This window comes from Hemicordylus capensis, chromosome 2 (assembly GCF_027244095.1).
Source record: "Hemicordylus capensis ecotype Gifberg chromosome 2, rHemCap1.1.pri, whole genome shotgun sequence".
Lineage (NCBI taxonomy): Eukaryota > Metazoa > Chordata > Lepidosauria > Squamata > Cordylidae > Hemicordylus > Hemicordylus capensis.
The window spans coordinates 169,727,891-169,742,613 of NC_069658.1; the positions used below are offsets into that span (position 1 = coordinate 169,727,891).

Here is a 14,723-nt window from a genome sequence, read left to right on the forward strand (position 1 = left end):
CCCATAATCACCAAGCAAAGGCTATTGCAGTTGGGGATGCTGGGAATTGTAGTCAACAACAACCGGGAATCCCTGTTAGAGGGAATACTGAAGGGTCATTCATTTCCTCAGGTGTTGACAGATGCAAGGACTGGAGCACCATGCATGACTTTTCTTTATCAGATGAGTAAGCGTGATTCCTGCTGTAGTGTGTTCTGTGTCTCAGCTCATGTGTGACTTCATTAATTTCCTTGATCTGTTAAAAAAAAGTGCGTATAGGCATATATCTTTCTTCTGTCTTCAAACATGAGCCAAGAGTGCGTTCACACACATGATGAGTAAGGATCTTATCTGCATCCAAAGCAGGACACACACGTATGTTGCTGCAGATAAGGTCCTCTGCTCATCATTTGAAAAGTACATGTAAGCTGGACTCTGACTAAAAAATCTGATGGCTTCCTAGATGCTTGACCCCTGCTAACTTGGCAAAGAGGCACCTTTTAATGTGGTGACTCTCTTTATTTAGCAGGGGGAGAGTAACTGGCCCTATCCACCCCCAGCACAGCACCTCCAGTGACTGTTGCTGGTATCTATCTTAAGTTTCTTTTTAGATTGTGAGACCTTTGGGGACAGGGTTCCATCTTATTTGTTTGTTATTTCTCTGTGTAAACCACCCTGAGCCATTTTTGGAAGGGCGGTATAGTAATCGAATTTATAATAATAATAATTAATAATAAAGAAAGGCAAAGAAAACTCGAGGGGCCTGTAGAGCTTCTGGCCACCTAATTTTCCCTAGGGGCTGGGAGAAGTAGGAGATAGGATAGACAAGCTTCATTAAACAGTAACTGCCGGAGGCATCAGGACTGTCGTTCATAGGGATGAGGTATTTAACATTTTCCCACTGCAGTCCCAATGAAAACCACGCTCCCAGAGCTGCTGCTAGCCCCAGAAGTGCAATTTTAATTAAGTCTGTGGCATGACAAGAATGAGATGCCCATGCACGATGGTCATGCTCCTGTCACACACACACACACACACACACACACACACACACACACACACACACACACACACACACACCCTATGCACATAATGTAATATGTTGTCCCAGGGCTGAGAGCACATGATATAGCCATCTTGCTGGAGGTAAGCTGGTCTGGGTCTAGCCAGTACCTGGACAGGAGATTGCATAAGAACTCCTTGTACATTCTCTTGAGTTCCACCATGAAAGAAAGATGGAATATAAATGTCATAACATAAATAAAATCACTGGGGATTGCTTGAGACTCAAACAAGTCCTACAGCAATCACATATGTATAGGAATCTTTTTTCTTTTTTTTTAAATGAGAATTCCAAAAATTTCTGTAGGGTTTTGAAAAGGGGAAAGGTATCAACATAAACATTTATTTAAATTATAAGATTATTGGCAGTTTATATAAAAATGTAATAATCCAATAATGTTCTTAGAAGAGGTTCTTATTCTCAATCCATTCATACAGACAAATTATAGATCTTAATGTTTAAATTATAAGTAAAGCCATCAGAAACTTGTTAGCCTAGGTCTGGTCTACACATGCTGCAGAATTAGGCAGTAGAATCTTGAGGTGGTAGAGTGAACTGTACTACTTTGTACTGGAGGTGGGGATGCAATTTTTGAATGTCCACCCACATAAAAAAGAAACTGCTTGCAAGTGACAAAAACCTAACCTCTTAGGAGAGATGTTTTAGCTTAGCCTGCTCGGTTTTCTCTCTGCAGGTAGGTTGGTGTTTTGTTTTTTTTACATCAAAGAACATTTAAAAATAGTACCACCACTGCAGTCTAAAGTGGTACAGTCCATTCTAGCACATCATTACCACCTCATTCTGCTGCTTACACCTAGACAATCTTGTCTGTTCCCAAATAGTTCAATTCTATGTCCTTGAGATGGTGATGATGATGATTTCTCTTCATACATCCAACCTTATTCATAAATGACCCCTGCTAACTGGGCAAAGAGGCACCTTTTACCGTGGCGATTCTCTTTATTTAGCAGGGGGAGAGTAACTGGCCCTATCCACCCCCAGCACAGTACTTCCAGTGACTGTTGCTGGTGTGTGTCTTATGTTTCTTTTTAGAATGTGAGCCCTTTGGGGACAGGGAGCCATCTTATTTGGTTGTTATTTCTCTTTGTAAACCGCCCTGAGCCATTTTTGGAAGGGCGGAATAGAAATTGAATATTATTATTATTATTATTATTATTATTATTATTATTATTATTATTATTATTATTATTAAATACATGGTGCTATTCAGATTCTCTGAAAAATCAATTCCACTGGTAGAAAATCCCAGGTTAATGGCCCTGTTGAGAAGTCTGTGGGATGTTGGATGATATTTAGTAGCTCTTAGGATAATTTGCTGAATAACTGTAATTATTTAAACATTTTTGTAAGACTTACTTTTGGAATATGTGTCTTCTATTATTGTATGCAGCAAGGAACGGGCCGCTGGTGCTGTGGGGACTGGCAGTCTACAAAGTGGGCAGCACAGGGAAGCCTGGGCTACAAAGGGACCCTCTTATGAAGACTTGTATACCCAGAATGTTATCATCAACATGGAGGACCAGGAGGATCTGCATCAGGCAGCAAGCGAAGGGAAGCCACCCAGAGAGAGGCCAGTTTGGCTACGGGAGAGCACAGTGCAGGGAGCCTATGACCCTGATGAGGCCAGAGAAGGTAAGATGGAGAGCAGGGAGGGAGACCTCACACAGCCTGAAGGCTCCTTCTGAATAGTGTGCTCTATAACCCAACATGTACGTTCATGCACAGGCACACATCTTCCTAACACTTTGTTCTTTCTCTCCTGGCCATTCCAAGCACATGCAAAATGGTAACCTTTACTGGGTAGAACTAAATGTACTTCTGTTGGGACAGCTAAACCATTTGGGATGGACAGAACTCAAGATTTACTGGTAGATCACTGGTTGATTTATAGTAGACCACAAGGATTTCTGAATCCCAGTTGTTTAGCAATAGCAACAACAAAAATGCTTTTTATCCCTAAATTAAGCTGATGTGAAATGAAGATTGCTCAGGAAAAAACCACGGGCAAATTGTATATCTCTTTGTATCAGTGTTCCCTAGTTGTGAAATTGAAATTTTTGCTTTAGAGTGTGCTGACACAACTTTCTTTTCCTTTAAAACTGCAATTTTTTTTAAAAAAACTGCTTTTGTAGGCTTACTGTATGTCAGTTAATCATCATCATTATAATCTTTATTTGTTAGCTGCCCCATAACAAATTGTTCTCTGGGCAACTCACAATAAAAAACAACCAGCAAAAACACATGGAACAAGCCAAGCAAATTAAAATAAAATACAGTGCAAAAAATTTTTAAAACTTCTTTAACATTTGTTTGTTAAGCCTGAATATACAGTCCCCAGCCCCTAAAGTCTTGCAGAAAGAAAGGAATTTGGTGTGTGTGTGTGTGTGTGTGTGAGAGAGAGAGAGATCTTTTTCTTTCCCAGTCCCTTGAAGCCTTTTCCTGATAGTATATCTAGAGGGTCACTTCTGGGGCTGCTCATCAGACCTAAACCTGAGCATTTGGTGCTCTGTGTGTGTGTGTGTGTGAAGTTTTGAAGAGAAGAGTTTCCATTTCCTTCCTCTTTCCTGTATAATTCTGGGAGGGGAGTTTTTCAGTCTTCCAGCACACATCCCCCCCCCACCCCCAAGGATATGGCTGACATCCTGACTAACAAAGCACTTATGGAAGGAAGGATATCTGGAACCTGCATTCCAGGTTCGTGTTGCATTACTGCATACATGAAACTGCGGCATTCTTGTTTTTTAATATTGTGCACTTCCCTTGTCATTTTAGCACTACTATGTGTGATCTTGTGCTAGTGCAACTTTGCTCATTAAGCAAGCTCTTCATTTGTCAGGATGTCAACCACTTACTATAAACTGTTAGGCACTTGAGCAGGTCAATTCTCCATTTTCTTTCTTAAACAAAAACAAACCAACTGACGCCATAGCTTCATTATTCTTCAAATAATCATCATTATTTTTCAAGTGGGGGCCACTTTGGCAAAAAGTCCTTCAGTGTGAGAGCCGTTTCCCACGATGTTGCTCTCTGCACAGGAGGACACTTTTCTCAGTGCTGTGAGAATGCCCTTAAAAGAAATGGAGCCCTCTCTTAAGCACTTTAGGAGAAAAGTGCAGGGAAGTGCTACACTTCCCAGCACTCTGTGCACACCTTCAAGATGGCACAGAGGCTCAAGAGGGCTCTGTTTCCCTTAAAGGAGCCCTACTGGTGCTGGGCAAAGCATAACTCTGCACAGGGGGAATGCTTATCTCAACATGATGCCATGCAGAATATTCACCTTGGGCCAAATCTTTTGCACGGGCCCAATAAACAAAGGGCTGCCACTGGCCCCAGGCGGTCTCACCGTGAAGAACACAGCCCTAGCTCAAGAGTCTACAACATTCTGTAAGTTCTGAAAAACATATGGGGTCATTTGGGTTTTAAAAAGAAACACACACATTTATCAATCAGTCTCTTTATTTCGGTCAGCGACCAGCATGAGGTTAAAACAAATGTAAAAGAGAGGACAATCAAACTTCTATTACAAACAATAACACCAAATAAATTTTAAAAAGTCCTCCTCAGCATAGATCAAGGTACTGAAAATACTACTAAAATAATTAGAGATAAAGGAGGCAGCAGTATTTCATACTTATGACGCTATTACACACAAATCAAAACTCAACCAGTTGCCTTCTCGACTCCTAAATCTGAGAGGGGTTAAACAATTCAGGAGCTTGGGAAAATATTGTCATTAGATTTACTGCTGATATACAGGTGATAGCAGTACCTGCATGCCCACCTGCAGCTAGCCACATTATAGCTACAAGTTGCTCTGGCCTTAAATCCATCGCCTATTTTCCCATTATTAAGCTCTTCCACAAACGGAGGGCTGTACTACAAAATTTAGCTACCTGTCTGGTGGCGCAGGAATTACTTCCTTCCAACAGCCTGTCAATCATCTGAGGAGAATTAAGACCTGGGCATTTAGCTATCAAAGGGTAAATGAGATCCCGACGCAGGTCTCTATAGAACAAACACATTTATTTTTCTTTTACCTTACAAATGTATATACAGTACTTCTGCATCCTCAGATTGAAGTCAGGGCTTTGATTTCAACCTCTTTTGGACTCTCTACTATACCATCTCACATTAAATGAATACATTGATTATGGCAGTGGGAGCTTTCATAGGGTAGAGTTTGTCCGGGTAACCTCTTCCCTGTGGGGTTTAATGCACTTCCATTTACACAGGTTTACCACAGATCCTGACTAGAAATGAAAATGAGCCTTGAGATTCCTCCTCCCTGACATGTTGTTGTTCTACGTACATAGAGCCTGCTTGTGGAAGAGCATTCCAGTATGCATCTTCTCTCCTTCTCTCATATACACGGGCACACATACCAAGAGTTTTTACAACTTCTAGATCGCCTACAGGTACTTTAGCTGGATGGACTGACTGGGTGGAGTCAGACATGCTTTTGGCTCTATGTGAACAAGCCGCCTGAAACTCTCAGGCTAGCATATTCCCATCTTCCCTTGCATGCCACGATTTTCTTTTTCCTTTCCTGATTTGAGGCAAACTGTAGTTCATCGTTTTGTCCAAACCAGCAAGTGATGCTTGCCCTGCAAATCAGGGTTGGGAACTAGGATCTGACAAACAGCACACTATGGCTTGCCTCAAACCAAGAAGTTCTAGAACTAACTCTGCTAACTGAGCAAAGAGGCACCTTTTTAAAGTGGTGATTCTCTTTATTTAGCAGGGGGAGAGCAACTGGCTCTATCCAGCCTTAGCACAGCATCCCTCCAGTGGCTGATGGTCAACTTTATGTTTCATTTTAGATTGTGAGCCCTTTGGGGACAGGGGACCATCTTATTTATGTATTATTTATTTTTCTATGTAAACCGCTTTGAGAACTTTGGTTGAAGAGTGGCATATAAATATTCATAGTAGTAGTAGTAGTAGAACTAATTCATATAGCATCGAATGAGGGTTTGGGATTATGTCTGAACCAGCTCACAGTGGTTATTAAAATAAAGAAAAGTTAATTCCCCAAATGTATTACTAAAAGACTTTCTAAACTCTTTCAAGTTCAGCCATTTTGTTAAACTATTGATCCCTGCAGGCAGTTTGTGTTTGTGATATATAGTTTGATATACTGTATAGAAGCTGCAGCTAGCACAGAATGCCACAGTGTGACTCTTGGCAAGCAGCAAGACACATCCAACTGGTGCTGCACCAGCTGGACTGGCTGCCAGTGAGCTTCCAGGGATGCCACATCTTTGAATATTCTTCCTTTAAAAAAAAACAAAAAACACCTTACACATTTTTTTTTTAAAAAATCCCAAACAACCTAGCATATCAAAGAAGGCTAGGCTAAAACCCTTCTGTCTTCATGCTAGTTTTCTATGAGGGGGGAACTTTTTTTTTTAATAGAGAAGCATTCAGTCATGGGATTTGTCCACCTGCAGGCTACCTAGTATAGCCCACATACAAGTTGATTGCCTCTGTGAGAACTAGATCATGAGCTTTGGCAAGTCTGGGGAAAGGGAATTTCCATAGCTGAGAGGCAGCCACCCCGAACACCTATCTTATACCTTCTGAAAGTGTGCCCAAACTTGGTATGTAAATGGAAAAGGTAAGAGGGGAACACACACCACTCCCCAATTTGGTCTTGGACGTTATGCTGGAATACAGAGGTGGAGACTGTCACCTAGGTATGCTGGGCTCAGACTATTTAGGGCTTCATAGGTCATCACCAGCATTGTGAACTGAGCTCAGAAGGCAAGAGGCAGTCTGATGCTTAGAGCACTGACATCATGAGTCCCTAATCAGTTACCCTGAGGCAGCAGTTGGGTGGGCTTTTCACTCATGCAAATGGTAGCCTTGCCTTTCATTTAGTTGAAATGAGCAGCAGATTGAGCTCCTTGAGGTGCTTATTACAAGAACTCTTCTCACTCTTCTCATAGCACTCTTCTGTGCACCCTTGGTGGAAACAGCCGCTTATAAAATAGCTCACTTCTTTTGCTTTCTTATGCATCCATTGCAGGTGATCAAGGCATGGGTGTATTCCAGGAAGGAGAAGAGGGTCAGGCTTCTCTAGACAATAACGAGGAGGTGATGCGTGCTCTGTTGATCCACGAAAAGAAAACCCCCTCTGCCTCTGTAGCTGCTGTTGGTGGGGCTGCTCCATTATCTAGCACCAATGCCAGTGACTCTGAGAGCGAGACCAGTGAATCGGATGAGGAGACCCCTCCCCGGGTGGCTACTGCCACAACAACACTTTATGGGTTGACAGAAGATGATGACGATGATGAATTTGAGGTGGTTACGGAGGACCCCACTGTTATGGTTGCCGGACACCCATTTTCTTACAGTCAAGTGAACCAGCGGCCTGAGCTGGTGGCCCAAATGACTCCTGAGGAGAAAGAGCTGTATATAACTATGGGTCAGCGGATGTTTGAAGACATGTTTGATTAGTTTCCTTCTTGCCTGGGGAGTATTTATAGATGACATCTGCAACTGGAAATCCTGCAATGAAGCAAAGACTGAATTATATCTTCCCCTTGTCAGTTAATTTAGTCATCCTTTAGATCCACTCAGAGAACCTCATGTAGCTGTCAAATATCAGAAAATGGGGCCGGCCAAAGGTATTGTATGAGTATGGGAGAAGAGTGTCAGGACAGTCCAGTTACACACATTCATATACTCACATTCACACAGCTGTTTTAATCTACAAGTTTCCAGATCCCATTGATTGTTGAACTTAATTTTGCTTAACCTTGGAAATCTGAATGCTGTTTGGGTACTTATTTTTTCTGTCTCAAGAGGGGGTTGTAGAAAGCATTGTCTCAAGTGCCCTTGATCCTGAATGTGACTGATAATAATATCAGTCTGAAAATAATACCTGCAGTCGATTTTGCTTCAGAACTGCATCAGCTTGTTGTAGCTGCAGATTTCTGCACAAGCAGGGTATACAGGGATTTTTATTTCTGAGAACCAGAAATGCAGGAATCCTATGTTATCCTCATTTACACTTCTCATATAGATCCAGTTTCTAAAAGAGAGTGTAACCACAGAAAGTGTACATATAATCATGTTGCCCAATGGGTATTTAGTCACTGCAGTGTTTGAAAACAGTTTCTTTGAGAGGGGGGGGGGGAATTGGGGACAGGTAGACAGTTTAGTTATTGAGGCAGGTGCCCCTTAGAACATCCACCCCCGGAGTCCCAGTAGAGAGATATTCTTTTTTAAAAAACTTTTTAACACTTCTTTTACAAGTCAGCGACTGTTTCTTTGCTTACATGAGGAAATTCCTGTCCTCCCATGTAATCACTTTACTGTGTTGCTGCAATTTTCATTTGAGGGGACTTGACTTGAAAATGTAGTGTGAGTTTAGTTCTCTCACATCTCCTCCAGAGATGTTGAGTTCTTATGCTTCCTATTGGAATTTATTGATGAAAAGCATGTTGGAATCAAGCCTCATTTGGTCCCAGAATGACTGAACCAAAACACTGGAACTGGTTTATTTCCATGCTGCGTCATGTTGAATGAGCAGAACTGTTGGTCCCCCTGACTGGCCTTCTGCGAGAGTATGAGGACAGCCTTTCCCTATTCCTGAACTCTGTCCAAGCAGCATGCATTTGCTGTGAGTGAGGATTGTCATCCGAGCAGCTTTGTGGATTTTTATTTCTTTTAAGACTAACTCAAAAGTCGTTACTATTTTTAAGAAGAGTATGCCAAATTTTGTTGGATTCTAGTATTTAGCATGGTACAGTCTATTTCCAGCAGTGCCTACCTGATCAAATTCAATTTTTTTTAATGTTTTATCTTTTTTAACATTTACAACTTTTAAAATCATTGTGCTTTTCTTAGTTAGCCTCACAGTAGAGCAGAGTGATAGAATTGTGTGTTCCAAAGCTGGAATTTACTGGGATGGTACATCTTTCACACATGCTCTTTTAATTTACTGGGATGGTACAAGTTGCCAGGCCTTTAAATTGTAAAGTTGTTGTATACTGACCATGTACTCTTTGCTGTGTTTGTGAGGTTTCATTTGTGAATTTATTTCCAGAGACTTAGTAAACAGTTGATTTTCTGTCAACTAGAGGTGTGTCTAAATTTGTTACTTCCATATTCAAATAAAAACTAGTGAATAACATATTTGCATCCATAGCCATTGGTTTCTTATCCTTCAATAAGCAAGTTAGAGTGGTTGGCTTTTCTTTCTCTTTTAACTCCATAGATAAAACCTGCTTTCTTCCTACACAGCTATTCGTAGACAATGCCCAAGTCTGTCTCCTGTACAGTAGTCATTCATATAGTAGTCACTTCTGCTACCTGGGTAATCATAAGCAAAGCCCACATGAGCCAATGGATACTTGGCAAGTGTTCAGTTACCAGTTTGGATGTGGTCTTGCTGCACTCAACTGAAATAGAACCAAACCACAATGCAGTTATCACAAGCGGCATCCAAGCGTGTGCCTCCTTGCATGAGGAAGGAGGGAGCGTGCAAGTCCAAAAGTGTGCTCCTGATCACCAAACCACAATGTAGCTTGCATCTGAACAGAGACACTCTTGTTTCTTTTTTAATTTTTATTTATTTTTACATTTTTATACCGCCTTTCGTTAAAAGAAAACCCCAAGGCGGTTTCTGATTTGTTCTCTTACTTATGGCATAACATATGGGATGAAGAGAACTACAAGCACTTTGTTTAAAGTGTCTGAGATGTGAATGTCCATTGCCTCAAAAACACCCCACAGTCATAGTCACCCCATGGCTTATTTAGAATTTCTTACTGCTGAGAAATGCTTGGGAGGTTGTGGTGACTTCAAACTAGTAGACGCTCAGATCATCCTTTATTACAGTCACTGCCCAGCCAGAAATACATCCAACATCAATAACATCCGCGTCAAATAAGCATCCTTTACAAATATGAGCAACTACAAGACGTTTAAGTGGCCCTTCTATGGTAAAGGGCAGAACTGTGACTGTGCTCCTGGCCTGACCGCATTTTGCCCACATGGTGCCTTGTCTTTTACCACCAAGGCCCAGCTCAATCAGTTAGGAAAAGTCCCATGTATAGGCACAATGTACTTGAGTTTTCTAGTTTCCTAATGTACAAGTATAGTATATGTTCAGCTCAGAAGTCTACACTCTTACTTTCCCCAGCTTTATTGTTTTCTCGGGTGTGGGGGTGTTCTTTCTTTCTTTGAGAAAAGGCTTGTAAGCAAAGGTGGCTCTTATCATCTGGACTGTCAGGTCCTACAGCTAGTAACGGAAGAAAAGAGACAAAGTGTGATACCAACATTGTCCTTCAACTGGCAGTGCTTCTAATGTAATGAAATAGCTCTCAGTGGAGTATGTGATTTCAAGATACGTGAAGGCTGGGCAAAAATGCAATGTTCTCTACTTTAGAGAGGTATAGATCAAGTAGCATGTGAGGCCCTGGGTAGTATGCCATAAATATAATTTCTTGTGGTTTCCCGTTAATAGCAAAATGCATGCTATCAGTATATTAACTTCGTAAACCTCCCTTGTGATGCCACTACAGTTATAAAATGTGAAGCATGGTACAGACTTGTTCCTGGCTGATGAGGATATTCGTGGCATTTCAGTTCTATCGGCACTAGTGAATGAGCAATTCCACTGGTATGGCATACTGACAAGAACAGGATGCACAAGGAGATGCTCTGCGCAAAGTTTTAATGGCCACTCTATGGAGAGAGAAATGACAGTTCAATAAAAAACGTTTCATGAGGCAAGGTGTGGCAGTCATCTTAGGTAGCAGATAACTGGGGCACCAGCAGGGTGGTAAGATACACACACACACACACACACACACACACCATCACGATCACCATCACCCCCGGTTGCCATCAGATGAGCTCTTTGGGACTGATCTGACCCTTGCAGGCTTTGCAAGGAGTGCCTCTCCTCCCACTTCTTGCAAAGCAAGCAAGAAGCACAAGGAGAGAAGAGGTGGCTGCTAACAAACCGCTCTTCCCTGCCCCTATGCACTTCCAAAGCTTGCAAGGGTCGGTTTTGAGAGGGGGCTGACCCCCACCAGGAAGTCGGGCAAGGCACCCCTGTCTTTTGGGTAGCTTGAGCCCTATCACTCTTCCCTCTCAAAACTGCCTTGCATGATCTCCTATAATACCTGCACTTGGAGCATCTATCCAGGCCAGCCTATTAATGAGGTGTGCTGAGATGGCTGCCTCCAGTGTCTGATGGGCAGAGGCTGATTCACTGGCCTGCTGCTTCTGACCATCTGCTCACCATCTGCTCTGTCAGCAGGTGGGCAGCTGCCCCTACCTTACCTGACCCTCCTGACCAGTGGCAACAGCAGCAGTGCATCTGCAGCTGCTGCTGCTCCACTTTGCAATTGACAGCCTGGATCCAGAGGGGAAAGAACCAGGGATCCCCAGCACCACCAGCAGCTGCTGAAGGGCAGGACCGAGCCTTGGCAGCAAGGAGGAGCGCTGGGAGCCCAAACGCGGACCCCTGGAGATGGTCTCCTCCTTTAGCCAGACTCACTTTCAAGGATCAGATCTGGCCAGGCTCTCACCCTTTAGTGCCCACTTGCTGATGCATGGAATGCATCAGGGGAGAAGTGGGGGCAGAGAGATGGTGAAGAGCTCAGCTCCAGGCCTGGGGGTTGCCTTTTAAATGTCACCATGCTGCAGCGGGGTGGAACCTGAGGAAGGCAGTCTTTAAGAGACATAAAAGGGCTCCATCAGATCAACCTGCTCTCTCTGATCCCATAGAGCAGGAGTTCCCAACCTTTTTAAATTTTATTTTTACAAGTGTGCCACTTTTGCTGCAGTCCTTCAGCTCAGGTACCCCCATGGAAAGTGTGTGCACATTTGTGGACTTGTAACTGAACACTTACAAGTTACAGTCAAGATGACAGCCACTCCCCCATTCCACACAGAGAATATAACAGACTGGGCGCGTAGCTATAATTGAGCAAAAGGGTTCAAAGAACATGGGCCCCCAGCTCCTGAGGGCCCTCCAGATCCACCCCTCTCTATTTTCTTCATTATCTCCCTCACTCGGGGGGGGGGCACCAGAGAAAGGGATGAACACGGGCCCCCTCTCCTCTAGCTACGCCCCTGGGGGTACCCCCACCCACAAGCAAAGACTACTAATTTCATGAATATTTACATACTGCTTTTCAACAAAGATGGTAAGAAAGGAGACAATTAGGAAGTTGGCAGAGGATGACACAGGGACAAGGAGGAGCTAAGAGCCTTGAAGAAAAGTAATGGTGGCGAACACACACATAAGCACACGTGGCACGCTTCTGCCTCAGTGCCCGCCCGCTCTGCCCTGCCCGCTGCCAACCAATTGAAATCAAGCTGGCTGCGTGTGCCACTGACAGAGCTTGCAATTGGCTGAGCTCTGTCAGGAGGATTCGGGAGCAGACATGGAGAAGGACTCCGGCGGAGATGTAGGAGCAGTTGGAGCAGGGAAAACAATCCAGTACACAGCTAAGCCCCTGCTGAGTACCACCCGGGGCTCTTCAAAGTACCACCAGTGGTACCCATTCCACTGGTTGGGAGCCCCTGCCATAGACCAAGCTCAGCTCAGCAGCAACAAGGACAGGACTTTCTTCTTCCTCCTGCTCATTCCACATTCCTTGCAAGGTGTTTGGTGTGTGTGTGTGTGTGGGCGGGGGGATGAAGTGGAAGGAATTGTGAGGTCCTCTACACGCTTCCTTCCATTCCTCACCCCTTCTTTTCACAGAACAGGGAACAGGATGAGTGGGAAGAGAAGAGAGGAGGAAGAGTGGCAGCAGCTGCTGCCACATAAGAAGAAATGGGGTGGGAATGATTGGCATGAGGGTGGGAAGAGAGAGTTAGGTGAGGAAAAATTGATGTACAGCATGCAGAATATATTGCAGATGGAGGAATGACTGAAGGAGATGGGAATGTTTAGTCTTAACAAGAGATTTTTTTTTTAAAAGCTCATGGTATATAAAAGAAGTTCTCATGCATATGTTGGTTAATTCATTGTTCATAAAAAGTCCTCAGACATATACAGGCTGAATCTTATGGTCTTGTGGTTCTTGGCTGGATTAAAGTCCTTGTAATATTGTCATTGCACAGTCAAATGCATTTTGGCCATCAGTCTTCCTTGGTGACTTTTTTGCCAATGTTCTCATGAGGACAAAGTGCCTCCAACCACCATAGATAAAATAGCCCCAGAGGCGTATCTAGGGAAAATAGCGCCTAGGGCAAGCATTGAAATTGCGCCCCCTGTCCAAACATCTGACACCCATCTTTCAGATAACTTTGCCATAATATCAGCAGAAAAATACAAGTCTGAAGGTCACATACAAGTCACATATCTGAATATGTGTACAGTGACTTATATTATATTAATTTTTTTAAAAAAAAATTACCTGTAGCTCCTTCGGGGGGCTTCCAAAGGCTGGGGGGGTCTGCAAAGGTTCCCCCTCCCCCCTGCTGGCCTCTAGGGCCTCTCAGGGACCATTTAAGCATGTGTGGTGGCCATTTTTTAAAATAATATTTTTTAATGGCAGCTGAAAACAAAATGGCCACCACGCATGCTCAAATGGCCTCTGTGAGGCCTGGTATGGCCCAGGGCCTCAAAGAGGCCATTTGAGCATGTGTGGTGGCCATTTTGTTTTCAGCAGCCTTAAAAAAAAATAATTTTAAGAAATGGCGCCCCCCTTCAAGTGGCGCCCGGGGCACGTGCCCTGCCTGCCCCACCCTAGATATGCCCCTGAATAGCCCAACTCTATGAATGTTACTTACACCCCCTATTCTATCCCTTATTATTCATCACCTTATAAGATAAACAAAAGAGGGGCAGGGGGACAAGCTTACCCTTCTAGTACAAAAAAATTACTTCTGTTATCTTCTGGATCAGGATTATTCCCTATTTTTTTCCTACTATCTGGAAGACTGTCCCATAGAAGAAGGAGCAGCCTTGTTCTCTGTTGCACTTGAGTTGAAATTTGAAGCAGATTTGGGCTAGATGTTAGGGAGAATTTCATTGACTAAGAACTGTTTGACAGTGGAATGGTCTGCATCACACTGTGGCGAGCCCTCCATGCTCAACTGTGGTTTGGCAACCTCCGGCTTCTGGGCAAAGGAACGCCTCCCTCTTTCTGGTCCGCCGAGGCTGCATGCCAGAAAGCTCCATACCGCCTGTGTCGACAGACTGTGGGAAAGGCGTAAGGACATCAGTGAGGAGGCTACCATTGGCCACGATCTTTAAGGGAGCATGCCCAGGGCAATCATGCCTTTTCGGCATTGATCGCCCGCCACCCCCACCCCCCACCTCCGGCAGGGAAGAGTCATTTTAACCCTTTCCTCACACCACTTGCACCACTGCCTTTGCAAGAACTCTGCAGCTATACAGTCCTGCACAAGTACAATTATTGATACTGGGGGGTGGCAAGGGGCATTTGCATATGGCAATGGGGTTTTGAGGGAAAGAACAAGAATAGCAACTGAGAAACTGGGGCGAGGCGGCAGTTTGCATTGTTTGCAATGAAGTTTATATTGCCATATAGCTTTGATTCTATGGTGTGGATGTCCGTAGAGGTGGGGGAACCAGACCTATGTACCAATGTGCCAATGAATCCCAGGGAAGGACCCCAGGTGCCAGACCAGAGAAAGGTCCAAAGCTAGTTATCTGTTACTCTGG

General features: G+C 43.7%; 1 protein-coding gene across 3 annotated transcripts in view; it reads left to right on the forward strand.

The window, feature by feature from the left end:
* GTF2E1 (general transcription factor IIE subunit 1) overlaps positions 1-9,205 on the forward strand; it is a 36,491-nt gene extending 27,286 nt beyond the window's left edge. For all 3 annotated transcript variants that reach the window (XM_053295961.1, XM_053295960.1, XM_053295962.1), the window contains exons 4-5: positions 2,454-2,695; positions 7,092-9,205. In XM_053295961.1, the coding sequence (XP_053151936.1) occupies positions 2,454-2,695; positions 7,092-7,522 (673 nt within the window). In that variant the 3' untranslated portion in view covers positions 7,523-9,205. The remainder of the gene's footprint in view (positions 1-2,453; positions 2,696-7,091) is intronic.
* The last annotated feature ends 5,518 nt before the right edge of the window (positions 9,206-14,723 follow it).